This window comes from Onthophagus taurus, chromosome 3, assembly GCF_036711975.1.
Source record: "Onthophagus taurus isolate NC chromosome 3, IU_Otau_3.0, whole genome shotgun sequence".
Taxonomy (NCBI): Eukaryota; Metazoa; Arthropoda; class Insecta; order Coleoptera; family Scarabaeidae; genus Onthophagus; species Onthophagus taurus.
The window spans coordinates 24,808,708-24,835,392 of NC_091968.1; the positions used below are offsets into that span (position 1 = coordinate 24,808,708).

The 26,685-nt window shown below is 28.9% G+C and overlaps 4 protein-coding genes and 1 non-coding gene across 9 annotated transcripts in view; 2 read left to right on the forward strand and 3 right to left on the reverse strand.

Annotated features, from left to right (window-relative positions):
* Positions 1 to 4,963, reverse strand: part of LOC111421997 (spectrin beta chain, non-erythrocytic 5 kst) — a 58,586-nt gene extending 53,623 nt beyond the window's left edge. Inside the window, exon 1 of one of the 2 annotated variants that reach the window (XM_023055194.2) lies at positions 4,662 to 4,963. The gene's annotated coding sequence lies outside the window, so the exon portion shown is untranslated. Of the gene's footprint in view, positions 1 to 1,790; positions 1,816 to 4,661 lie in introns of those variants that run through there. The other variant, XM_071195472.1, reaches the window with a different exon arrangement.
* On the forward strand, positions 890 to 963 carry TRNAT-AGU (transfer RNA threonine (anticodon AGU)). Its single transcript has one exon. It is a non-coding gene; the product is annotated as a tRNA-Thr (tRNA).
* A 521-nt stretch (positions 4,964 to 5,484) lies between the features above and the next one.
* On the forward strand, positions 5,485 to 24,857 carry LOC111413194 (hexokinase type 2-like). Of its 4 annotated transcripts, none has more exons than XM_071195478.1 (5): positions 5,485 to 5,618; positions 17,956 to 18,118; positions 18,179 to 18,827; positions 24,082 to 24,514; positions 24,565 to 24,857. In XM_071195478.1, the coding sequence occupies exons 1-5, from the start codon at positions 5,574 to 5,576 to the stop codon at positions 24,658 to 24,660; spliced, it is 1,386 nt and encodes a 461-aa protein (XP_071051579.1). In that variant the 5' UTR covers positions 5,485 to 5,573; the 3' UTR covers positions 24,661 to 24,857. The 4 variants fall into 4 exon arrangements, with proteins under 4 accessions (XP_071051579.1, XP_071051580.1, XP_071051577.1 ...); XM_071195479.1 differs by lacking the exon at positions 5,485 to 5,618 and adding an exon at positions 12,367 to 12,586; XM_071195476.1 differs by lacking the exon at positions 5,485 to 5,618 and adding an exon at positions 12,779 to 12,920.
* Positions 6,487 to 8,064, reverse strand: LOC111421999 (Microfibril-associated protein 1). Its single transcript, XM_023055199.2, has 2 exons — positions 7,908 to 8,064; positions 6,487 to 7,855 (listed from the first exon to the last, which is right to left on the reverse strand). Exons 1-2 carry the CDS (start codon positions 7,975 to 7,977, stop codon positions 6,576 to 6,578), a joined length of 1,350 nt encoding a protein of 449 aa, XP_022910967.1. The 5' UTR covers positions 7,978 to 8,064; the 3' UTR covers positions 6,487 to 6,575.
* LOC111422002 (BRISC complex subunit FAM175B-like) lies at positions 9,740 to 11,493 on the reverse strand. Its single transcript, XM_023055202.2, has 2 exons — positions 10,691 to 11,493; positions 9,740 to 10,629 (listed from the first exon to the last, which is right to left on the reverse strand). Exons 1-2 carry the CDS (start codon positions 10,772 to 10,774, stop codon positions 9,877 to 9,879), a joined length of 837 nt encoding a protein of 278 aa, XP_022910970.1. The 5' UTR covers positions 10,775 to 11,493; the 3' UTR covers positions 9,740 to 9,876.
* Positions 24,858 to 26,685: the final 1,828 nt, after the last annotated feature.

The following is a 26,685-nucleotide window of genomic DNA, read 5'->3' on the forward strand; positions in this document are numbered from 1 at the left end:
AGTTCAGATACCTTATTAGTGAAGATGTCAAGGTCTACAAGACATATGGCGTGTTCGGCAAAGAATCTCACAAGCAACCTCTTTGGGGGGATCGGAAAAGGAAACGAAGATAATTCCGTTTTTACTTCAACTTCTTTTCTGGGCGTCATGTCGTTGTCACGGCATCCACGCACTCGTCCAATAACAACATTGTTTTCTCACGCGTTGGATGAGATTTTATCATCGCACCTTTTGCCGCCCGATTTGTCAAAGGGTTAACGAACGATCAGTTATGTGGAAAAATTAACGATGTGGAAAATCAATAGAAACCATCTCTTATTATATTATCTCACTTTTTCTTTTTTCATACATATATGTACACATAATCATTTTGAAATAATGAAATCATTGAAAAATTCTTCTCGGATGACGTCTTTTGTAGGTTAGAAATACGAATGACGACGATTTTCCTTTCAATCGTCGGATGACCTTAAAACTCGCGAAAGAGATGCCGATCTGACATTAATCATAAACAATTCGAGTCGGCAAACGGCAGGAAACGCTGCTGTTGCTCTTGGAACTTCTCGGTTATACAATAAACCAGTTTTCAAGACGGGAATGTCGGCGAACTGGACTCTCAATATGTGTGTTACCAGTTTATAACTTTAGATAGATATCAAAATCGAAAGAATTTTTAATTGTCTTTTGGCCGCATCATCTTTAATTCGATGACACAAATGTTAAAAACAGAAAATGGGAGAGTTACTTAATAACCGTGTGGTAAACAAGGTGATAATGTAACAACTATAAAGTTGCGTTTTCCGCATTCCAAAACACAAATTTAAATAAAGCGAGATGAAAGATTCTTCATCTTGCGAAATCTTGAAAAGAATTTTAACATCTTTCGCAAGGCGCCGTGGCTTAGTTGGTTAAAGCGCCTGTCTAGTAAACAGGAGATCGTGAGTTCGAATCTCGCCGGTGCCTTACACAAAAACCTTATTTATTTACTTTTTGATTTAAAAAAAATTTATTTTTAATACTTACATATTTTATAAATCATTTTCGCTTTAAAATTTAAAAGCTGATTTAAGATGTCTTAACACGAGAACGAATGATTTTTAACTGAGGGAGTTTTGAGACAAAGAACTAGCTCGCGTCTGGAATCATTTGGGGAACACCTTTTTCGTACACCGAGGGTGCGCCCTTGTTTAAAATAATCCGGATAACATCCGTTTTGAGACCCCCCCAAGTTCTCGATGACATTTCAACGACGTTAAAAATAAATGTGTAAATTAAAAAATTATCTTCTTTTTAACAACTTTTTTATCAAGGTTAATAAAGTATCAAATAAGGGTCAATGCCGGTTGATTAAATATTAATTTTTCGATTAATTCTAGAACGATATAAAATGATTCATTTAATTAGAAACACAATAACATCACTTTTCCATTAAAAATAATATTACATCATTTCTAAATAAAGAAATAAACAATTAGATTTTTTCCTTGGAAAAACTCGGTCATAACTTTCTGAAAATGTACGATTTTTAAAAAAAACCTTTTAGCACATAATTTAACACGTTCGGTAAAGTTCATCGACACTTATCTTAAAAAGAACTCTTTTGTATTCGCCCGTGCGTGTTCCAAAGGATTTATTAACACATCCGAACAACAAAGCAGATCGGTTTTCAAAAACCCCTAACCTAACTTCGGGTTAACGAACTAGAGTCTTTGAAACGAGACGAGTTTAAGCCGATTATTTACATTCGATGAATTGGATTAGTTGTTAATATTATTAATAAGATTCCTTACCAGAAAAGGGGCCCTTAAAGCAGCTTTCGTACGTATTTTATCAACACCTAAAACGGTTCTAACTAAATATTGAGCGCGATTTATTTAAATAACTTTATCGATGGTTTAAGTAAGTAAATTTGTATTATTATGGGTTGGGTTACATATTTTATGTTTGCTATTAGTAATAAAAATAAACTTCCTTAGGCAATTCCTAGAATTTGCTAAAGTACATTACAAAATCTATAAAATATTTGATGATAAGTTGCTTTGCATAAATTTTACAATTTGCAATCTTCCTTTTCTTAATTCCATCATAAAAGATGTAAAATTAAATAAAAATCATTTGAATTTAAATTGACAGAAGAAGTTTAGGTTATGTCATCTTCATTAATTGACAGTTTTCTTCTTTATCGTCATAAAAAAATTATTAATTCAACATTTTCCAAGAAAAATTATTAAATAAAATTAATCTCGAATTAAAAAAGAACATCACAAATTAATTAACAACGAAGCGATTTAAAATTAATCGCCTTAATACGTTTTAAAATCACTTGACAGGTTAAAAAATAAGGTTATGTTTCGATAAAAACTTTTTGATTATTTTAAGGAGGAAAAATCGGTTGGTATTACCTAAAATCACAACATCTAATCAATTTGCGTCTTCAAAATCGTATTTTGATGATTTTTTTTAGTTCAATTAAACTATTTTTGCCAATTTAAGAAAACAGAAGAAATGACAGAAAAAATTTAGGTTATGTCATCTTCATTAATTAACAGTTTTCTTCTTTATCGTCATAAAAAAATTATTAATTCTACATTTTCCTAGAAAAATTATTAAATAAAATTAATCTCGAATTAAAAAAGAACATTACGAATTAATTAACAACGGAGCGATTTAAAATTAATAAAATCAATCGGCTTAATACGTTTTAAAATCACTTGACAGGTTAAAAAATAAGGTTATGTTGCGATAAAAACTTTTTGATTAATTTTAGAAGGAAAAATCAGTTGGTATTACCTAAAATCATCATCTAGTCAATTTGCGTCTTCAAAATCGTATTTTGATGATTTTTTTATTAGTTCAATTAAACTATTTTTGGCAATTTAAAAAAAACAATGCGAAGTTGCATAAATTTTGTAACCCTCCTTTTCTTAATTCCATCAAAAAAGATGTAAAATTAAGTAAAAATCCTTTAAATTTAAATTGGCAGAAGAAATTTAGGTTATGTCATCTTCATTAATTGACAGTTTTCTTCTTTATCGTCATAAAAAAATTATTAATTCAACATTTTCCTAGAAAAATTATTAAATGAAATTAATCTCGAATTAAAAAAGAACATTACGAATTAATTAACAACGGAGCGATTTAAAATTAATAAAATCAATCGGCTTAATACGTTTTAAAATCACTTGACAGGTTAAAAAATAAGGTTATGTTATGATAAAAACTTTTTGATTAATTTTAGGAGGAAAAATCGGTTGGTATTACCTAAAATCATCATCTAATCAATTTGCGTCTTCAAAATCGTATTTTGATGATTTTTTTAGTTCAATTAAACTATTTTTGGCAATTAAAAAAAAACAATGCGAAGTTGCATAAATTTTGCAATCCTCCTTTTCTTAATTCCATCAAAAAAGATGTAAAATTAAATAAAAATCATTTGAATTTAAATTGACAGAAGAAATTTAGGTTATGTCATCTTCATTAATTGACAGTTTTCTTCTTTATCGTCATAAAAAAATTATTAATTCAACATTTTCCTAGAAAAATTATTAATTAAAATTAATCTCGAATTAAAAAAGAACATTACAATTAATTAACAACGAAACGATTTAAAATTAATAAAATCAAACGTCTTAATACGTTTTTAACTCACTTGACAGGTTAAAAAATAAGGTTATGTTTCGATAAAAACTTTTCGATTAATTTAAGAGGAAAAATCGGTTAAAAAATCACAACATCCAATAAATTTGCGTCTTCAAAACCGTATTTCGATGTCTTTCTTTAGTTCAAGTAAACTTTTTTTGCTAATTTAAGAAAAAAAATAATCGGATTTAAGATGTTAAAAAATATTGTAGCTTTTTGACAATTCAAATATTAACCAATGAGAGTGTCTAAAAACATGTAACCATGACAACATAGATGAGTATCCACAAAAACAAAAATTTTTTAATGTCAAATTTAGGTTATGTTTCATTGCATTCAAATTAAATCCCAATTACGTAACACATTCAACGATAACGTTTAATTATCCACATTAAACCTAGAATATACCTAAACTTTCCCTATTACGTTATCCAGTCTATCTTAAAACCGGCAGGTAAGCACGTTTTTACAAACATTTCTTGTACTTTCAAAATCATCACCTCAAAAAAAATTAAATCGTAACTTTTTATCATTTAAAAGGGGACCCTTTTAAATTTGCATATTCATTGAAGAAACGGCGAAGAAAGTATCTCATTCAATAAGATTAAAAAAAAAGTTGGTCCATCTGGACCAAAATTGTGAGCAAGAAGAGCACAACAACGTGAGATGTACCGCTACGAGGCCACGGACACAAAACTCAAGGCTCGTTTCTCTCCTTCTTTACTTCACCTCTTTCCTTCATCTCCTCTCTGTTGAGGTATGTCTTTAACGGTTGTCTTGTGACCCGTCTGGTCTCTTTCTATCTCTTTCTATTGGGTGCCCCCCACATTGGGGCCACCTAAGATTGTATTACCGTTCCGGTTGGGCTTCATTTAATTTCATATAAAATAATATTACCAAAAATTAACCCAACTAACTTTGCGAAAAATTAAAAAAAAATAAAACAAAAGAGGTTATTGGGTTAATTAACTCTAAAGTATAAATTCTCTTATTTACTTATTTAAAATAATAAAAAAACTCACCGATAATTATTCTTTTCTCGTGTTATTCTCGTGAAATCATCAAAAGAATCCATAGAATTTTAACGAAGAACTTCACACAGAAAAAAAAACATTAACTTCACATCAAAATTAACAACACTGTTAATAACCGAATCGAATAACGTGCGAAAACACGAACTTTAAACGTGAAACGTGCGTGAACTCGTCAAAAGCGTCACTCTACTCGTAACAACTCTCAAGAACTAAACAGCTCTCAAGGAACTGAAAACGTTCAACACTCAACAGGTGGATGCGAGAAACTTTAACGCACGGATTTCTATCTTGTAAGAATCTCACCGCTTAATTATTTATCTTAATAAATCGGGTAAGTTGAACAACACGTTTAGAACGATTAATTAAGTCCATTAAATCGTTTATTTGTTAAAATCTGAAAATCATTCCACAAATTAAATTTGATTTAGGGAATTTTACTTTGCTTAGGTTGGTATGATTGAATTTTCAAAATCTACCTAGAGTATATTTAAATATCTGGAGACATTTTGTAAGGAGGCGATAACTTAAATGGATTCTAACCTAACTTTCATCTAATTATTAAATTATACCGGGAATTTCATATATCTCGTAATATTTGAATAATAATTACGAAACTATTTATACAAAGGAGAAGTTTTGCTTGAAAAAGGTGATCCTTATGATGACTTTGAGTTTCCGTCTTAAGAGACACACGGCTAAACCCGAATGTTTCTGGTTCTAGGTCTAGTGTTAGTTCTTTTGTTAGTTTCCTTGAAATAAAAGTAGAACTAACGCTAGAACTAGAAACATTCGGGTTTAGCCGCTCGTCTCTCAAGACGGCTAAACCCGAATGATTCTAGTTCTCGGTCTAGTGTTGGTTCTAGTTTTAGTTCAATAAAAATATGCAAAATAAGTGATTTTATGCTAACTGTCGCAACCTACCACTTATCAGCCGTCTTAAGACAGGTACAGAGCTAAACAGAATGTTTCTAGTTTTAGGTCTAGTGTTAGTTCTAATGTTAGTATAGTTTTATTTGTTATTCAACGCTAGATTATTGTACATTTTTATTGAGCTATAACGGACACTTTCTTCCCTGTATTAAGATGTAGGCAGCCAATTTTACACAATTTTTTTTCATAAATTTATTTTAATTATTTTTATTTATAGGAATTTTATTAATTAATGATTAATAAATATTAAAAATTAAACCAAAATCCAATAATAATATAAATTATTAAAAAAAAATTAATATTTAAATTTGACGTTTCAAATAATATGTCATTTTGAATATTTTATGCTAACTTCTTACGCTATTAAGAAGTAAGCAACCAACTTTACACGATTTTTTTTTCATAAATTTATATTAATTATTTATAGGAATTTTATTAATTAATGATTAATAAATATTAAAAATTAAACCAAAATCCAATAATATAAATTATTGAAAAAATTTAATATTTAAATTTGACGTTTCAAATGTCATTTTGAATATTTTATGCTAACTAGCTTTTACTTAATGATTAATAGATATTAAAAATTAAACCAGAATCCAATAATAATATAAATTATTGAAAATAATTAATATTTAAATTTGACGTTTCAAATGTACATATGTCATTTTGAATATTTTATGCTAACAAGCGCTATTAAGTAGGCAACCAACTTTACACGATTTCTTTTTTTATAAATTTATTATTTATAGGAATTTTATTAATTAATGATTAATAAATATTAAAAATTAAACCAGAATCCAATAATAATATAAATTATTAAAAAAATTAATATTTAAATTTGAAGTTTTAAATATGTCATTTTGACATTTCAAATAATATGTCATTTTGACGTTTTAATTTTAATAAAAACCATTCTTTTTATTACATTTTCACTTAATACATAATCAATTACATCCTAATTGTTATTATTTATTGTTGCAATTTACGTTTTTTCGACGACGGTTTCCCAAAAACTTGTTTAACCCCTCCGGCTTGTGTCGAATGGAACTTTAAATTTTGCGACGTTTCGCTAACCCAAGGCGAATCGAATTGCGTCGTATCCTGATCGACTAAATGCGTGTATTTGGTCCTTCCAGATCGACCAAAATTTTTCACCTGCATCACTTTTGGAAGAGTTGTTTTATCAAAGTGATCATCCAATGTTGCTTGTGAGAAATCTCTTTTATAAACATCGTCGTCTTCGTCCAAATAGAAAGCACCGCGATGATAATATTTCTGTAAAAATTTATATTTTCCTTTAATCGCCTTATTTGTAACCATTTTCGGATTTAATCTCGATTCTAATCTTCGTTCTTCCTCCGTCATGTTTCTTAATCTTTCAATTTCTAAACGTTCCTTTTCAACGGCTTCGCGTTCTTCACGATCCCTCTTAATTCTTTTTAATTCTCTTAATTTCCATGCTTCGTATTCGACTTCATCGTTTTCATCATCCGTACAAACGTCGTTAATGTGCGGTTCGTTTGTATCTTTATCTTTAGCTTGATTCTCTTTTCTGATGGCATCTTCGACCATTCTTAGTGTTTGCCTTCTTCTTTCTTCTGCTAATTTAGCTTGTTCGGCTTCCGCTTGTTTTTGTTTTAAAGCTTCTTTTTCTTTTTCGATGACGGTGATTCGATCTCGTTTTAAAACGAAGACAGGTTTTAATCTTGGGCCGGTTTCTTCTTCCGAATCGGTGTATTCTTCATATTCGGAACTTTCTGAAGATTCCGAGTCGGATTTTTCTTCCTCTTTTGCTAAAAATTCTTGTTCTTCTTGTTTTACTAAAATTCTTTGTTTTAATAGTTCACGTCGCTTTTCGATTTCGGTGTCGCTTAATTCCACTTCGGATTCTTCGTCATCGGGGGCTTCTAAAGTGTGTTTAGGTTCGGGTAAATGATTGTGATGAAGCGGTACATCGGAATCGCTATCGCTTTCTTCTAAAACTTCCGGTTCGATTACGTGACGTCGTCTTTCTGGACGAACTTCAGTGTTAACCTCGCGGATTTTTAATCGACGTAAACGGGGATCGTTCAAATTTTCTTCGTCGCTTTGTTCTCGTTCGGGAGTTTGTTCTCGGATTGTTGCCGGATTTCTTTTATCTAAGAAATCTTCCTCGTCTGTTTCCGATGAACTTTCACCGTCTTGAGCGTAATCCGGTCGTTTTCCCGATACGTATCGGTGCACTTTAACTTTTTGCATCGATAATTCACCTTTGAAAAGATGAGAAAATTAGATCACAAATTAAATGAGAAATAAAGTTACCTTTTTCATTTCTGATGGGAATTGCACCCGCTGTACTTTGAATACCAAATGTTGTTTGGGGGTTCATCATCGTTTTTGAGAAAATGGAAAATTTATCAAAGAAAATATGTAAATAGTTTATTGACGTTTGCTTTTTGACAGATTGAGGTTAGAAGTCATACCAACATAAAAGTGGAGGTGATAAAATAATAAAAACTCAGTTCAAAATCTTTATTTATTAAAGACGCCTGAAAAAATGAGTTTAAATAATAGAAATAGTTTTTGGCGCTGTATAAAAATAAACTAACCAAAAAAATTAGTTTGACCAATTTCTTATTAAAGTTAATTAAGTTTTCGTTATTCAGCTTTATTACAGTTTCCTTCCTCGAAATTAACACCATTTTCAATACAGCCATCTTATTTGTTATTTTTCTCTCTTATCTTATCTTGGTATTCCATAACATTTTTTCTAATTGTCGCATTCTCTCTTCAACTTCCAATAAGCTATATTTTTGAAAGTATATCACTACCATAACAATCCTTTTTTTCAAAATTCAAAGATCCATAAAGTCTTTTAGAATTTTCTGTTGTTATTTCCGGATTCTTATAAATATAACTTGGATCTGATAAGTTCGCGATATGGGAATTGTACCCGCATCATTCTTTTTGAGAAAAATGTGAAAATATATAAATAGATTATTGACGTTTGCTTTTTGACAGATTGAGGTTAGAAAGTTTAAAATAATAAAAACTCAGTTCAAAATCTTTAATATTTATTAAAGAAGCATGAAAAAATGAGTTTAAATAACAGAAATAGTATTTGGCACTGTATAAAAATAAACTAACAAAAAAAATCCGAAAACAAGCTTTATTACAGTTTCCTTCCTTGACATGTTATTTTTCTCTCTTATCTTATCCTGTTATTCCATAACATTTTTTTTTAATTATCACATTCTCTCTTCTGCCTCCAATAATTGACATAGAAACTATTTATATTTCACTTATATAGAAGCATTATTCCGCACTATTTTACCGACCAAATTGAATGCAGCATCGCCAAGGGGATTGTAATAGAAGTAATTTTAATAAACCGCGATATTTGAATGTGTTCGGTATATTTATATGTATATGTATGTATGATACAATGCCTGAGTTCAATTATACTCAGGTTTCCACTTCTTAGTTTAATTGATAAATAGAACACAATAGTTTATTAAATAAATTTATTTTATTCTCTTTAAAAAAATATGACTGCCTTGAACAGCCAATTTGTTCTTAGAATTTAGTTTTCTAGTTTTACCTTTTATATGCTATTTATCCTTTTACAAAAGTTGAACAAAATTAATTTTACAAACATATTTATAATAAAATTTTGTGATGTCTTCTTTATGGCAAAGAAATGTGAAGTTAACATTATCCCTGACATTGACATATGACACTGACGGCGATTATCTAGCGCCATCTAGTGGATTGTAATAGTAAATAAAATTCCGTCTTTATTTTATACCTATCAAGAAATCATACCTTGATAATTGCTTGGAAGCTTCATCTATTCTTGTTTCAATGGTTTTATTTATTTTTGAAAGTATATCACTATCATAACAATCCGTTTTTTCAAAATTCGAAGATCGATAAAGTCTTTTAGAACTTTTTGATGTTATTTTTAATTACTGATAAGTTCACTATATGCATTGAAACGTTTTAAAAGCCATTTCAGTTTCACTTTAACTTTATGCATGAATTATTCACCTTTGACGGAAAATATGTAATTTATTGACGTTTGCTTTTTGACAGATTGAGGTTAGAAGTGATACCAACATAAAAGTGGAGGTGATAAACTAATAAAAATTGAGTTCAAAATACTTAATATTTATTAAAGGCACCTGAAAAAATGAGTTTAAATAACAGAAATAGTTTTTGGCACTGTATAAAAATAAACTAACGAAAAAAAAATTAGTTTGAGCAACTTCTTATTAAAGTTAATTAATTTTTAGTCATTAACACTAGAACAAGCTTTATTACAGTTTCCTTCCTCGAAATTAACTCCATTTTCAATACAGCCATTTAATTTGTTATTTTTCTCTCTTATTTTATCTTGGTATTCCATAACATTTTTTTCTAATTGTCGCATTCTCTCTTCAGCTTCTAATAATTGTTTGGAAGCTTCGTCTGTTCTTGTTTCAATGGCTTTATTTATTTTTGAAAGTATGTCGCTACCATAACAATCTTTTTTTTCAAAATTCAAAGATCGATAAAGTCTTTTAGAACTTTCTGATGTTATTTCTGGATTCTTATAAGTATGACTTGGATCTGATAAGTTCACTATATGCATTGAAACATTTTGAAAAGCCATTTCATTGTATCTAATAAAAATTTGCGAATAAAGATGCGTCGGGTGCTCTCTGTTCAATGAATTCGTCAATAAACAACACGTAAATAAATTATCAAGAATACTGAATGATTTAGATAAGTTTTTATGGATTATTTTCTCTCGAACTGTAAGTCTAAAACCGTTTGCACGCTTAAATTTAAACCAAGCGACCACTTTTCCTAAATTGCCACCTAAAAATTCTTCCATTTTGTTCTTATCAATTTTTCCAGTTCCATCATAAAAAAATCCAATATTTGGACAAGGAACTGCTGTATTTATTTTAATAATTCGCTCCTTTTTAACCATATTAACATCGTTATCAGTTAACGATTGCGTTTCATTTTCGGTGATATCTCCCAACAAAAAGCCTTCCTAAACAATTTTTTTTGAGGTTATGTTTATTAATTTACGTTAATTTGTTGATTTTACTTACTTGATTGTACAACGAACAAACGTTGTCGTAAAGAAGTAGTGAAAACGCAGTCCCCGATAGGGAAACACTTAGAGTTTCAACCATTATTAAAAAGTTATTGAAATAAAATGAGAAATTGTTTAGTTTTCCAAAAAATTGACAGTCATAGATGTTTATGTTGTGATGGATGTTGTGGGTCTAAAAAGAGTGTGCGTAGGATGTAAGTGAGAGCGAAATAGGATTTTTTTGGTGCGCGAAAGAGATGGATTTAAAAATTGATATGATTAATAATTTTATTAAGTTGATTTGTAAGTTATGTCAAAAAATGACAATTAATATTGATATAGGTTAAGTGAGACATAAAAAGAGATGGAAAATATGTAAGGGGATAACGCGAGAGAGAGATAGATTTAAAATTAATCGATTATGCTTTTTTGAATTAAAATTGAAAAGAATTTGATTTGATGATTTACGTTTAGTTTAGATTTATTATTACGTTTTTATTATTTATTTCTTGTTATTTTATTTTTGAGGTTATGTTTAATATCCGTCAATTTTTAGTGTTTGAAAAAATTGACAGTCATAGATGTTTAGATTGAGATGGATGTTGGGTGTGTAAAAGGTATGTACGTAGGATGCAAGTGAGAGCGAAATCGGATGTTTTGGTGCGTGAAAGAGATGGATACATAACTTTATTAATTTGATTTAAATATTGTCAAAAAATGATAATTAATGTGGATGTAGGTTATGTAAGGCATAAAAAGAGATGCAAAATATGTATGGTGATAACACGAGAGAGAGAGATAGGTTTAAAATTAATTGATTACGCCTTTTTGAATTAAAATTGAAAAGAATTTGATTTGATAATTTGAATTGAATTTGCGTTTAGTATCAAATTAAAGGATTTTTTATTTATTATTATATTTTTATTATTTATTTCTTGTCGTAAACAATTTTTTTGAGGTTATGTTTAATATCCGCCAATTTTTAGTTTTTTAAAAAATTGACAGTCATAGATGTTTAGATTGAGATGGATGTTGGGTCTGTAAAAGGGAGTGTGCGTAGGATGTAAGTGAGAGTGAAATAGGATTTTTTGGTGCGCGAAAGAGATGGATTTATAAATTGATACAATTATTGTTATTAAGTTGATTTAGAAATTCTGTTAGAAGAATGATGATTTGAATTTAGTATCAAATTAAAGGGTTTTTTATTTATTATTCTTGTCTTAAAATTTTTTTTTGAGGTTATGTTTAATATCTGTCAATTTTTAGTTTTTCAAAAAATTGACATTCATAGATGTTTAGATTGATATGGATGTTGGGTGTGTAAAAGGGGGTGACGTAAAAAGGATGTAAGTGAGAGCGAAATCGGATTTATTGGTGTGCGAAAGAGATGGATACATAACTTTATTAATTTGATTTAAAAATTCTGTCAAAAAATGACAATTAATATAGATAGAGGTTATGTAAGGAATAGAAAAGAGAAGGAAAATATAAATAGCGATAATGTGAAAGAGAAATAATTATTTAAACAATTCTATTTGTTAAAATTCCCTTCGAATTCTTATCTTTTTAATATTCATTTCAAATAATAACAAAGAATTTAAAAAAATTCTTTCAACATAATTCAAATTGAATTACCAAGGTCGAAAAAAAAAACATTAATCTATTTTATTGCTGTTTTTTTTTGCATTTGCGGTTGCACAGAGTGCACTAAAAAGTAGATAACAAATAACACTTAGGTCACAGGTAGAGCAAAGGTTTTCTACACACAATTTGACTTTCAAGTAACTTTGAAGCGACCTAAACCATAAATTACGTTTACAAAAAAGGTTTAAATTGGAGATAAACTCTTTGTTGTTTAGTTCTTAACAGAATTGTTTAAAAAGCGGTGCAAAAAATGGCTGTAAATCCAACGGTAAGATTAAATTTAAGCTTAAAATAGAATTTCCTCTATTTTTAACCATATCAATCACACCCAATTTATTTCGATTACTACGTGCATAGTAAATTGATTATTTCAAAAATAGATTCCAAGATGATTTATCTCAATTGATCTTAAATCAATGATGATTAAAAATTTGATTCAAAACTTCAAAAATTATTTTAAAAAATCACTCAAAAAAAAATTGTCAAAAAATTTGTAGTGAAATTTTTATCATCTCTTTATCATTATGGCTACAGAAAGGGAATGTTTATGTGCGAAAAATACACCCAAACCTCTTCCAACAGTTGAACCAGCAGATCAAAAAGTAAGTTTAACCATAAATACGTGAATTTAAAAAAACTCGAAATCGCTTAATACGTCATTGTAGAACTTTGTAATCACTTGTTAAAAAAATTTTAAATATGTCGTTATTAAATGTGTAAATTAGTCGATCGAATTAAATATATCGATTATTCTTTTTCGTTTTAAAACATAACCTTAAAAAAATTGAATTAATTTTTTAATTTATTTCAAAAAAATCCTTCATTTTTATTTGAAGTATTGTTTTAAACAATTTTTTATCACCTTTAAAACTATTTCAAACAATTTCTAAACACCAAAAAAATTTTAATTTGACGTTTCCATTTTGACACATAACCTAACCTAATTACGTCATAAAATAATTTAGGTTATATTTTTATTTGACAACCTAACAAAAAAAAAAAAACGTAAACTAAAGACGTAATATAGAACGTCAACAAAAATATAGAACATTCTAGTTTTGACACATTGCTGTCCGTTTACTATCGTTTACGTCTTTTTATATTCAAAATCCAACAGTATAATAAGTAATAACGTAGAGTTACGTTATTTTAATTTTAAACGATAGGTGTCGTTGACATTTATACGTCCTTTGACAGGTGTCATTAGTTTAATTTTATGTGCAATAAATACAAGCTGAATTACGATGGAAGCAAAAGATTTTGAAGATAGAATTAATGAAATATATGTTGATACTTTATCTGACGATGAAAATAATGAGAATACGACCCTGATGAGAATTCTGAGGATATTTTTAGAAAAAAGAGACAGAAAATGGACAGATACCATTACAACTGATATAAAAAAAATCTTGGTTTAAATATTTTAATGATTTAACGATTATTGGTTCACATTGAAACGGCAAAGTTTGGCAAAGGGATGACTCAAAATCGTTTTCAACAAATCTTACATTTTTCTAATAATGAAGAAATGCCCGAAGATGCCTCTCGAACATACAAAGTGGATACAATAAGGATATACTTTGTGGAATTGAGTTTCTAGCGAAGACCATCCTTGACTGGTACTCTGGTGAATAGATTCCATGTCGAAACTTACCAGGATATCCTGGAGATCTAACTTCATACTCCTAATTGATACCAGAATCTTGGCGAGGTGTTTTGCTAGCTGATAGGTAGGAGAATTTATGCTACTAACAATAAGGCGTAGCGGGACATCTGGTTTATGGATCTTAGGTAGATGATACGATAGATGATATTCGATTTGTACATCAGTGGATTTTTATCTTTGATGCTACTATAACAACAACCTATCCTATAAGGGTAGTAATCAACTATTTTTCTATCAGGTGGCAGATGGGGTCCAATTATTTTTTTAATTTTATCAAACATCTTTGGGATTTTCATAATTTTACTAAATTTAGATTATCGGGTAGGTGGTATATCAAAAATACTGTTAACAGTTGGTTGAGAGATGTTATTGGAAGAAGAGAAAAGAATCTTGTTTACTAAGTGCTTAGGAAAACTGTTGCCAATAAAAATCCTTTTTAACTTAAACAGCGCGTTGTGTTGAAACTTGTTATCACAAATTCTTTTTATGGTTAAATGAATGAGGAGAAATAGTTGATGTAACGTCCCGAATATGTCGGTTTGGTGTACCAATCAGAAATCACAGAATTATTCTCACATGTGACTACTCTAAAAATCGAGAAAAGAGACATAGCTATCAGTTTTAGTGTAAAGTGTTTAAGTAACACTACATCTTACAATGTAAAAGACACCTTTGATTGTGTCAGTCAAATAAAAGGCTGTCACATCCCTAAAAACTTTGTTGTCGTTTCACTTGACGTAATAAGTCTTTTTACGAACATCCCACTGGATTTGGTCCTTAATATTGTGACAGTTTTAATTTGGAAACCTTTTGTATACTTTTAAAGTTTGTTTTTGACAATACTTACTTATGTTCAGAAGTTTGGTACTCCTATGGGTTCTCCTATTAGCCCCATCTTGGCGCTTGATCACAAATTGGATTTTCACTTCAAACTCACTGTGCTTTGGCCAGTCATATGATAAACTGTAACCATACTTTTGATTTCGATAATGTGCCGATAGTTGATGCTGATATTTGTTAACTTCATAAAAAATCCTTTAAAATGAGTCCAAACTCGACATGTTTAACTTTGATATTAATGGAGATACAATCACTTCCGGTTTGAAACGTCAACGTCAATTTTCACATATTTGTCATTTTCATTAAAAATGCTTTAAAATGAGTCCAAACAAGACGCACTTATCTCAAAAAACAAAAAAGTTATAATAAAAAACATTAAACCCGAAGTTAACAACAATGAAGATAGCAATTTAATTTTTAAACATTAATACCAACCTTAATTTTTTATTCTTTTTTATTATATTTTTGTGACAAATATTAAGACATTTTATAAAAATTATTAATATATTAAAATGACATTGACATTTCAAACCGGAAGTTGCTTATATCTCGAGTAATATTGCAATTAAACGTATCACGTTTGAACTCATTTTAAAGGATTTTTCACGACGATTACAAATATGTCAAAATTGACTTTGACATTCTTAACCGGAAGTTGACCATAACTTCATTAATATTGAAGATAAACATGTCGTGTTTGTACTCATTTTAAAGGATTTTTAATTAAGATTACAAATATGTCAAAATTGAGGTTGACATTCTAAACCTGAAGTTAGTTATCATATAATAAAGAAATGGACAACTTCATGGTGTTATTTTATGATGTATTCTTTATTAAAAGAACCTCTAAAATGAGTCCAAACAAGACGCACTTATCTCAAAAAACAAAAAAGTTAGAATAAAAATCATGAAACCCGAAGTTAGCAACAATGAAGATAGCAATTTAATTTTTAAATATTAATACCAACCTTAGTTTTTAATTTTTTTTTATTATATTTTTGTTTTTGTGACAAATATTAAGACATTTTATAAAAAATAAGAATATGTCATAATAACATTGACATTTCAAACCGGAAGTTGCTTATATCTCGAGTAATATTGGAATTAAACGTATCATGTTTGGACTCATTTTAAAGCATTTTTCACGACGATTACAAATATGTCAAAATTGACTTTGACATTCTTAACCGGAAGTTGACCATAACTTCATTAATATTCAAGATAAATATGTCGTGTTTGTACTCATTTTAAAGGATTTTTAATGAAGATTACAAATATGTCAAAATTGAGGTTGACATTCTAAACCTGAAGTTAGTTATCATATAATAAAGAAATGGACAACTTCATGGTGTTATTTTATGATGTATTCTTTATTAAAAGAACCTCTAAAATGAGTCCAAACAAGACGCACTTATCTCAAAAAACAAAAAAGTTAGAAAAAAAAAACATGAAACCCGAAGTTAGCAACAATGAAGATAGCAATTTAATTTTTAAATATTAATACCAACCTTAATTTTTAATTTTTTTTTTATTATATTTTTGTTTTTGTGACAAATATTAAGACATTTTATAAAAAATAAGCATATGTCAAAATAACATTGACATTTCAAACCGGAAGTTGCTTATATCTCGATTAATATTGGAATTAAACGTATCATGTTTGGACTCATTTTAAAGCATTTTTCACGACGATTACAAATATGTCAAAATTGACTTTGACATTCTTAACCGGAAGTTGACCACAACTTAATTAATATTGAAGATAAACATGTCGTGTTTGTACTCATTTTAAAGGATTTTTAATGAAGATTACAAATATGTCAAAATTGAGGTTGACATTTTAAACCTGAAGTTAGTTATCATGTAATAGAAGTTTTATAACTGAAGTTAATCTAGTGTTAGTCACTTTTCCGTACTTTCTTTTTATTTTTAACGTGTGTTTTGGATCATTTCACATTGATTAAAAAAAATCGTCGATTGCCATATGATGATTCCTGAATTATTCCTGTTTCTTAATATATCTTTGGTTAAAAAAGAGCGTTCTTAAATTTTAATCTGTTAACTTGTAACACTTCGTCCTTAATTTCATTTTACAACTTTTTAAACTTTAATTTTATAAATTAGTAACTAATAATCTGATTTCGAATTTGATATGTGATCTTGTCTGTTTGTAAAATGGATAAGATGAGGGATGTTAATCTATTTGTAGAGTCTCCGACAAGAAAGCTTATTATAGTTACTATGCCAACGGACAGCAATGTGTTAAGTTAATAAAAATGTAAAATAATCCAACGATGAATTATAAATTAAACCAAAGCTAACATTGGTACTAGAACTAGCACTACACGAAAATTAGAACTAACATTCGGGTTTAGCCGTCTTAAGAGCTAAATCCGAATAATTCTAGTCCTAGGTCTAGTGTTAGTTCTACTTCTAGTAATAAACTAGGGGACTTTAAAGATGTTCAAAAGTGTCCAGAAGCATTCTAATGGTCTCTATAATTATCAAATAGCGTTTAAACGCTTTCTAGACAGTTATAAAGATTTCCAGACGATTTTTAAAGATGTCCAAAAGTGTCCAGAAACTTTCTAATCTCTCAAGACGGCTAAACCCGAATGACTCTAGTGTGTCAGTTCAATAAAGATATACAACAATCGGGCACTGAATAACAAATAAAACTAGAACTAACACTAGACCTAGAACTAGAAAGTTTCGGGTTTAGCCGTGCGTCTTCAGATGCCGATTAATAACAGCTGATTAAGTCACACTACGTTGACATATCGACATTCTTTTTGAACATAAACAAACTTACCTATTAATTTAATATAAATAAATTTTTCAATTTCTCCAACATTATTGATTTAATGACGTCACTATTCATGTTGTGGTGACGCAAAAATTATTGATTTGGGGGTGTGTCGCCAGCGTGGGCCTCATTTCATTTCATTTCACCTTCGAAGCGTCATCGCGTTGAACCTGGCAAAAATAAAAATAAAACAATTAATTTAATATCATAAAAGTAAACGTGATGGCACCCCACCTTGATAGCGGAGGAGATATTTTCGAAACGCCGGTTTCAAATTTAGTACGTATTTGAATTAATTAACCTAATAATTTCTTTTTTGTTTTAGGTAAAAGAAGCTTTGAAAAATTTAATGTTAGACGATGATGTATTAAAGAGGATTATGACCAAATTCCGGCAAGACGTTGAGGCGGGATTAAAAAAAGCGACTCAACCTACATCGGCGGTAAAATGTTATGTCACTTATGTACAAGATCTTCCAACAGGAAGTGGTAAGTAATTATTTATTTTTTCCTTTTAAATCTTAAATTAATTTAAACAATTTCTTTTAGAGAAAGGAAGATATTTAGCTTTAGATTTAGGTGGAACTAATTTCCGAGTATTATTAATAGAATTATGCGAAACCCATTTCGAAATGAAATCAAGAATCTTCGCCATTCCAAAAGCTGAAATGGTCGGACCCGGTGATAAAATGTTTGATCACATCGCCGAATGTCTCGCAACATTCCTTAAACAAGAACACTTAGATACAGAACCGATAAGTTTAGGATTTACATTCAGTTTTCCATGTCAACAAGTCGGTTTAACAAAAGGCATCTTAATAAGATGGACAAAAGGATTTCAATGTTCCGGAGTCGAAGGAAACGATGTCGTACAACTTTTAAGGGAGGCAATTGCAAGACGAGGTGACATCAAATTAAACGTAACCGCAATTTTAAACGATACAACGGGAACGTTGATGTCGTGTGCTTGGAGGAATAGAAATTGCAAAATCGGGTTGATTATTGGAACGGGAACGAATGCTTGTTACGTGGAAAAGCAACAAAACGCGGAGTTTTTTGACGAACCCGATAAAGGTTCGGGGAATGTTATTATTAACACGGAATGGGGCGCTTTTGGAGATGACGGAGGGATTGATTTTTGTGTAACGGATTATGACAGAGAAATTGATAAAAATTCTATTAATCCCGGCAAACAATTGTAAGAAAATCAGCTTTGTTTATTTTATTAACCTTAGAAAGCTAAAGTACTCGCTAAATTACGATTTTAATAACGATATACAACAGTTTGGTGCTGAATAACGAATAAAACTAGAACTAACACTAGACCTAGAACTAGAAAGTTTCTATGTTTCTTAACAATATACAGGGTGTTTCATTTAAAATCACATACGTCTTAAACAACTTGACAAACTAAGTATTTTTTGCTTAAAAAATTTTTTTCTTAAAATAAATAGTACTAAAATTCTTCTTCATTTTTGAAATCACCTTAGAACATTGATTAAAATTTATAAAGTCTTTTCTGTCATTCAAATTGCCATCAATAAAAAAAGGTCCAATTATTACCAAAAAAAAAGTAAGGTTAGAAACCCTTCGGTCGATCTTGGCAAGACATTTACATAAAAAGTCGATTTTGATCAAAAATTAGTAGACACTACTGCTCTAAATCGATTAAACGTCAAAATTGTTGATTTTCGAAAATTAATTTAATCATAACTCAAAAACTAAAAGCGATGGGTATGGGTATGTATAAATACTTTTTATACATAAAACCTTAGTAATGGGCCATAAAGACTAAATCCATAACAAGATTGAACCCAATTATTACCATTTTTTATTTATAAGCTCTAAATCGATTAAACATCAAAATTGTTGATTTTTGAAAATTAACTCAATCATAACTCAAAAACTAAAAGAGATGGGGAAATACTTTTTATACATAAAACCTTAGTAATGGGCGATAAAGACTAAATCCATAACAAGATTGAACCCAATTATTACCATTTTTTATTTATAAGCTCTAAATCGATTAAACATCAAAATTGTTGATTTTTGAAAATTAACTCAATCATAACTCATAAACTAAAAGCGATGGGAAAATACTTTTTATACATAAAACCTTAGTAATGGACCATAAAGACTAGATCCATAAAAAGATTGAACCCAATTATTACCATTCTTTATTTATAAGCTCTAAATCGATTAAAGATCAAATTTTTTGATTTTCGAAAATTAACTCAATTATAACTCAAAATCTAAAAGTGATGGGGAAATACTTTTTATACATAAAACCTTAGTAATGGGCCATAAAGGCTGAATCCATAACAAGATTGAACCCAATTATTACCATTTTTTATTTATAAGCTCTAAATCGATTAAACATCAAAATTGTTGATTTTCGAAAATTAACTCAATTATAACTCAAAATCTAAAAGTGATGGGGAAATACTTTTTATACATAAAACCTTAGTAATGGGCCATAAAGGCTAAATCCATAACAAGATTGAACCCAATTATTACCATTTTTTATTTATAAGCTCTAAATCGATTAAACATCAAAATTGTTGATTTTTGAAAATTAACTCAATCATAACTCAAAATCTAAAAGTGATGGGGAAATACTTTTTATACATAAAACCTTAGTAATGGGCCATAAAGGCTAAATCCATAACAAGATTGAACCAAATTATTACCATTTTTTATTTATAAGCTCTAAATCGATTAAACATCAAAATTGTTGATTTTTGAAAATTAACTCAATCATAACTCAAAATCTAAAAGTGATGGGGAAATACTTTTTATACATAAAACCTTAGTAATGGGCCATAAAGACAAAATCCATAACAAGATTGAACTCAATTATTACCATTTTTTATTTATAAGCTCTAAATCGATTAGACATCAAAATTGTTGATTTTTGAAAATTAACTCAATCATAACTCAAAAACTAAAAGCGATGGGTAAATACTTTTTATACATAAAACCTTAGTAATGGACCATAAAGACTAGATCCATAAAAAGATTGAACCCAATTATTACCATATTTTATTTATAAGCTCTAAATCGATTAAACATAAAAATTGTTGATTTTTGAAAATTAACTCAATTATAACTCAAAAACTAAAAGCGATGGGAAAATACTTTTTATACATAAAACCTTAGTAATGGGCCATAAAGACTAAATCCATAACAAGATTGAACCCAATTATTACCATATTTTATTTATAAGCTCTAAATCGATTAAACATAAAAATTGTTGATTTTTGAAAATTAACTCAATTATAACTCAAAAACTAAAAGCGATGGGAAAATACTTTTTATACATAAAACCTTAGTAATGGGCCATAAAGACTAAATCCATAACAAGATTGAACCCAATTATTACCATTTTTTATTTATAAGCTTTAAATCGATTAAACATCTAAATTGTTGATTTTCAAAAATTAACGCAATCGTAACTCATAAATTAAAAGCGATGGGGAAATACTTTTTATACATAAAACCTTAGTAATGGGCCATAAAGACTAAATCCATAACAAGATTGAACCCAATTATTACCAGTTTTTATTTATAAGCCCTAAATCGATTAAACATCAAAATTGTTGATTTTTGAAAATTAACTCAATCATAACTCAAAACCTAAAAGCGATGGGGAAATACTTTTTATACATAAAACCTTAGTAATGGACGATAAAGACTAGATCCATAAAAAGATTCAACCCAATTATTATTATTTTTTATTTATAAGCTCTAAATCGATTAAACATCAAAATTGTTGATTTTCGAAAATTAACTCAATTATAACTCAAAATCTAAAAGCGATGGGGAAATACTTTTTATACATAAAACCTTAATAATGGGCCATAAAGACTAAATCCATAACAAGATTGAACCCAATTATTACCATTTTTTATTTATAAGCCCTAAATCGATTAAACATCAAAATTGTTGATTTTTGAAAATTAATTCAATCATAACTCAAAAACTAAAAGCGATGGAAAAATAGTTTGTATACATAAAACCTTAGTAATTGACCATAAAGACTAGATCCATAAAAAGATTGAACCCAATTATTACTATTTTTTATTTATAAGCTCTAAATCGATTAAACATCAAAATTGTTGATTTTTGAAAATTAACTCAATCATAACTCAAAAACTAAAAGTGACGGGGAAATACTTTTTATACATAAAACCTTAGTAATGGACCATAAAGACTAGATCCATAAAAAGATTGAACCCAATTATTACCATTTTTTATTTATAAGCTCTAAATCGATTAAACATCAAAATTGTTGATTTATGAAAATTAACTCAATCATAACTCAACAACTAAAAGTGATGGGGAAATACTTTTTATACATAAAACCTTAGTAATGGACCATAAAGACTAGATCCATAAAAAGATTGAACCCAATTATTACCATTTTTTATTTATAAGCTCTAAATCGATTAAACATCTAAATTGTTGATTTTCAAAAATTAACTCAATCGTAACTCATAAACTAAAAGCGATGGGGAAATATTTTTTATACATAAAACCTTAGTAATTGACCATAAAGACAAGATCCATAAAAAGATTGAACCCAATTATTACTATTTTTTATTTATAAACTCTAAATCGATTAAACATCAAAATTGTTGATTTTCGAAAATTAACTCAATTATAACTCAAAATCTAAAAGTGATGGGGAAATATTTTTTATACATAAAACCTTAGTAATGGGCCATAAAGACTAAATCCATAACAAGATTGAACCCAATTATTACCATTTTTTATTTATAAGCTCTAAATCGATTAAACATCAAAATTATTGATTTTTGAAAATTAACTCAATTATAACTCAAAATCTAAAAGTGATGGGGAAATACTTTTTATACATAAAACCTTAGTAATGGGCCATAAAGGCTAAATCCATAACAAGATTGAACCCAATTATTACCATTTTTTATTTATAAGCTCTAAATCGATTAAACATCAAAATTGTTGATTTTTGAAAATTACCTCAATCATAACTCAAAATCTAAAAGCATTGGGGAAATACTTTTTATACATAAAACCTTAGTAATGGGCCATAAAGACTAAATCCATAACAAGATTGAACCCAATTATTACCATTTTTTATTTATAAGCTCTAAATCGATTAAACATCAAAATTGTTGATTTTTGAAAATTAACTCAATCATAACTCAAAATCTAAAAGTGATGGGGAAATACTTTTTATACATAAAACCTTAGTAATGGGCCATAAAGACTAGATCCATAAAAAGATTGAACCCAATTATTACCATTTTTTATTTATAAGCTCTAAATCGATTAAACATCAAAATTGTTGATTTAGGAAAATTAACTCAATCATAACTCAACAACTAAAAGTGATGGGGAAATACTTTTTATACATAAAACCTTAGTAATGGACCATAAAGACTAGATCCATAAAAAGATTGAACCCAATTATTACCATTTTTTATTTATAAGCTCTAAATCGATTAAACATCAAAATTGTTGATTTTCGAAAATTAACTCAATTATAACTCAAAAACTAAAAGCGATGGGGAAATACTTTTTATACATAAAACCTTAGTAATGTACCATAAAGACTAGATCCATAAAAAGATTGAACTCATATTTTCTTGGCGATACGTCGATCGCCAAGAAAATCATGAATCTGAAATATCTATATCTGGGCCTCAGAGCAAAAAAAAAAAGAAGGTTACTTTAAACCCTTCGGTCGATCTTGGCAAGACATTTATATAAAAAGTCGATAAAAAGTCCACTAATTTATCAAAAATTAGTGGACACCACTGCTGTAGAAAGACATGATACAGGTGAAACTAATTAACATTCAAAATCCGATGTGTACACTCGTTAACGAAATGCCTGAATCTTTTGACAATTGACGCCAACTTACGTGACGATTAACATCTACAGCTGCTAAAACAACAATTTGATTCTGTTCATTCGTAACCGATCTTGCACGTGTTCGAAAAGTATATGTGCCATTTGAAAAAATAAAAATGACGTCAGAAGGGCCTTTAGGCAACCCTGAAAAAAATTCTGTTCACGTGTACAATGTGTCCCCCTTCTCACCAAAAAATGTTTACTTGAAACTTTTTTCGATTCGAGTTTTTGTTTATTCGAGATATAAGAATATGTCATTTTAAATGAAACACCCGGTATAATCTAGCACTATCTAGTGCTTACTAGCGCTACTTAACACTGTCACTAGAACTAACACTCGATCTAGAACTAGAATCATTACATAATTCATATTAGTTACGTCACTAATGTTGTGAAATGTCAGAAACCGGTTTCAAGAAGAAATTTCCAAATTTGACCTAAACATGTTTTCAATGATATATTTTGACTAATAATTGTAAAAATTTTAATAACTTTTGAACAGTTTAGCTTTCTAGAATTAAATTTGAACTATATTTAAAATTAATTTGTTTAAGGTTTGAAAAAATGATTTCTGGGATGTACATGGGGGAATTGGCTCGATTAATAATTTTAAAATTCACGAAGGATGGTCTACTTTTCGGTGGAAAATCGTCACCCCTATTAGAAGAGCGTGAAAAATTTGAAACTAAATTCGTATCGGATATCGAAGGAGACTTACAGGGTGTTTATACGAAACAAAAACCGATTCTTCAAAAACTTGGTTTGGGGCACGCTACCGATGCTGATATGATGAACATCCGCTTCATTTGTGAAGTTGTTTCACGAAGAGCCGCCGGATTAGTTTCCGCTACATTAGCAGCTTTATTAAATAAAATGGGTGAACCCCATGTAACGATCGGTGTTGACGGAAGTGTTTATAGGTTTCATCCGTATTTCCATGGACTTATGATGCATAAAATTAGTGAGTTAGTCGATCCTGGAAGAAAGGTAAATATTAATTAGTTATCAATTAAACATTTATTATTTTTTTATTTAAGTTTGATTTGATGTTATCGGAAGATGGAAGTGGAAGAGGCGCCGCTTTAGTAGCAGCCGTTGCGGCTGCAAAAGACGAAGCCGTTGTTACCAACTAAACAAATCGACGCAATTTCTGATATGTATTAAGAATTAATTTATAAAAAGAAATAAAGAGTTTTATTACTTAATTATTATTAATTAGTTGTAAATGTAGAAACTTTTGTAATAAAACTAAGTTTGAGGTTATGTAAAATAAACGTCAAATTAATTACCAACTTGATATTAAAAAAATAAACAATTAATATTTCGTTAATTTAGATTTATTTATAGCTTTTTTATTGCTGCTTTATACACTCTTTCCAGGTTAAAATCCCCGATGGTTAGATTTTGGTTGTTTTGAAGATGATTCTAGACCTGATTAACTTTTTGTTAGGGTAGTAAGCTCGTTTTTCGTTAAAAATAAAAAGAAAACTGCGGAAAAGTGACTAACAGTAGATTAACTGCAGCTATAAAACTTCTATTATATGATAACTAACTTCAGGTTTAAAATGTCAACCTCAATTTTGACACATTTGTAATTTTTATTAAAAATCCTTTAAAACGAATACAAACACGACATATTTATCTTTAATATTAATGAAGTTTTAGTCAACTTCCGGTTAAGAATGTCAACGTCAATTTTGACATATTTGTAATCGGCGTGAAAAAATCCTTTAAAATGAGTCCAAACATGATACGTTTAATTCCAATATTACTCGAGATATAAGCAACTTCCGGTTTGAAATGTCAATATCATTTTGACATATTCTTAATTTTTATAAAATGTCTTAATATTTGTGACAAAAACAAAAATACAATAAAAAAAAATTAAAAATTAAGTTGGTATTAATATTTAAAAATTGAATTGCTATCTTCATTGTAGCTAACTTCGGATTTAATGTTTTTTATTCTAACTTTTTTGTTTTTTGAGATAAATGCGTCTTGTTTGGACTCATTTTAAAGGTTTTTTTTAATAAAGAATACATCATGAAAGAACACCATGAAGTTGTCTATTATATGATAACTAACTTCAGGTTTAAAATGTCAACCTCAATTTTGACATATTTGTAATCTTCATTAAAAATCCTTTAAAACGACTACAAACACGACATATTTATCTTTAATATTAATGAAGTTTTGGTCAACTTCCGGTTAAGAATGTCAACGTCAATTTTGACATATTTGTAATCGTCGTGAAAAATCCTTTAAAATGAGTCCAAACATGATACGTTTAATTCCAATATTACTCGAGATATAAACAACTTCCGGTTTGAAATGTCAACGTCATTTTGACATATTCTTAATTTTTATAAAATGTCTTAATATTTGTGACAAAAACAAAAATATAATAAAAAAAAAATAAAAAATTAAGGTTGGTATTAATATTTAAAAAATAAATTGCTATCTTCATTGTTGCTAACTTCAGGTTTAATGTTTTTTATTCTAATTTTTTTGTTTTTTGAGATAAGTGCGTCTTGTTTGGACTCATTTTAAAGGTTTTTTAATGAAGATGACAAATATGTCAAAATTGACGTTGACGTTTCAAACCGGAAGTGATTGTATCTCCATTAATATCAAAGTTAAATATGTCGAGTTTGGACTCATTTTAAAGGATTTTTTATAAACTTGACTAATATGTCAAAATTAAAAATTGAAAGTTCGAACTTTTTGGTTTTATGAGATAAATGCGTCAAGTTTGGACTCACTTTAAAGGTTATTTTGTCAAGATTACGAGTATAATATCTAGAGAGTAGTCACCTAAATGTGCAATCTCTTCATTCTAAACCTATTGATGACTTGGCGCAGTTGATAAATAGTAATAAATTGTATATTCTTTCAATTAGTGAAACCTGAATGACGGAGTTAAGTGATAATATAATAATGGATGGTTTCCACTTTGAGTGCTTTGATAGAGTGGGGAGGGGTGGTGGTGTAGGAATGTTTATAAAAGATGCATTTAAGTATGAGGTTACTTCAAATGGCAATGGAATTGAACAATTGTGGATTGAATTTAAGGTGGGTTCGGAGGTTTTTCATATCGGTACCGTGCACAGACCTCCAGCAGCAAATTATAGAGAGTTTCACGATATCTTGGAAACCTA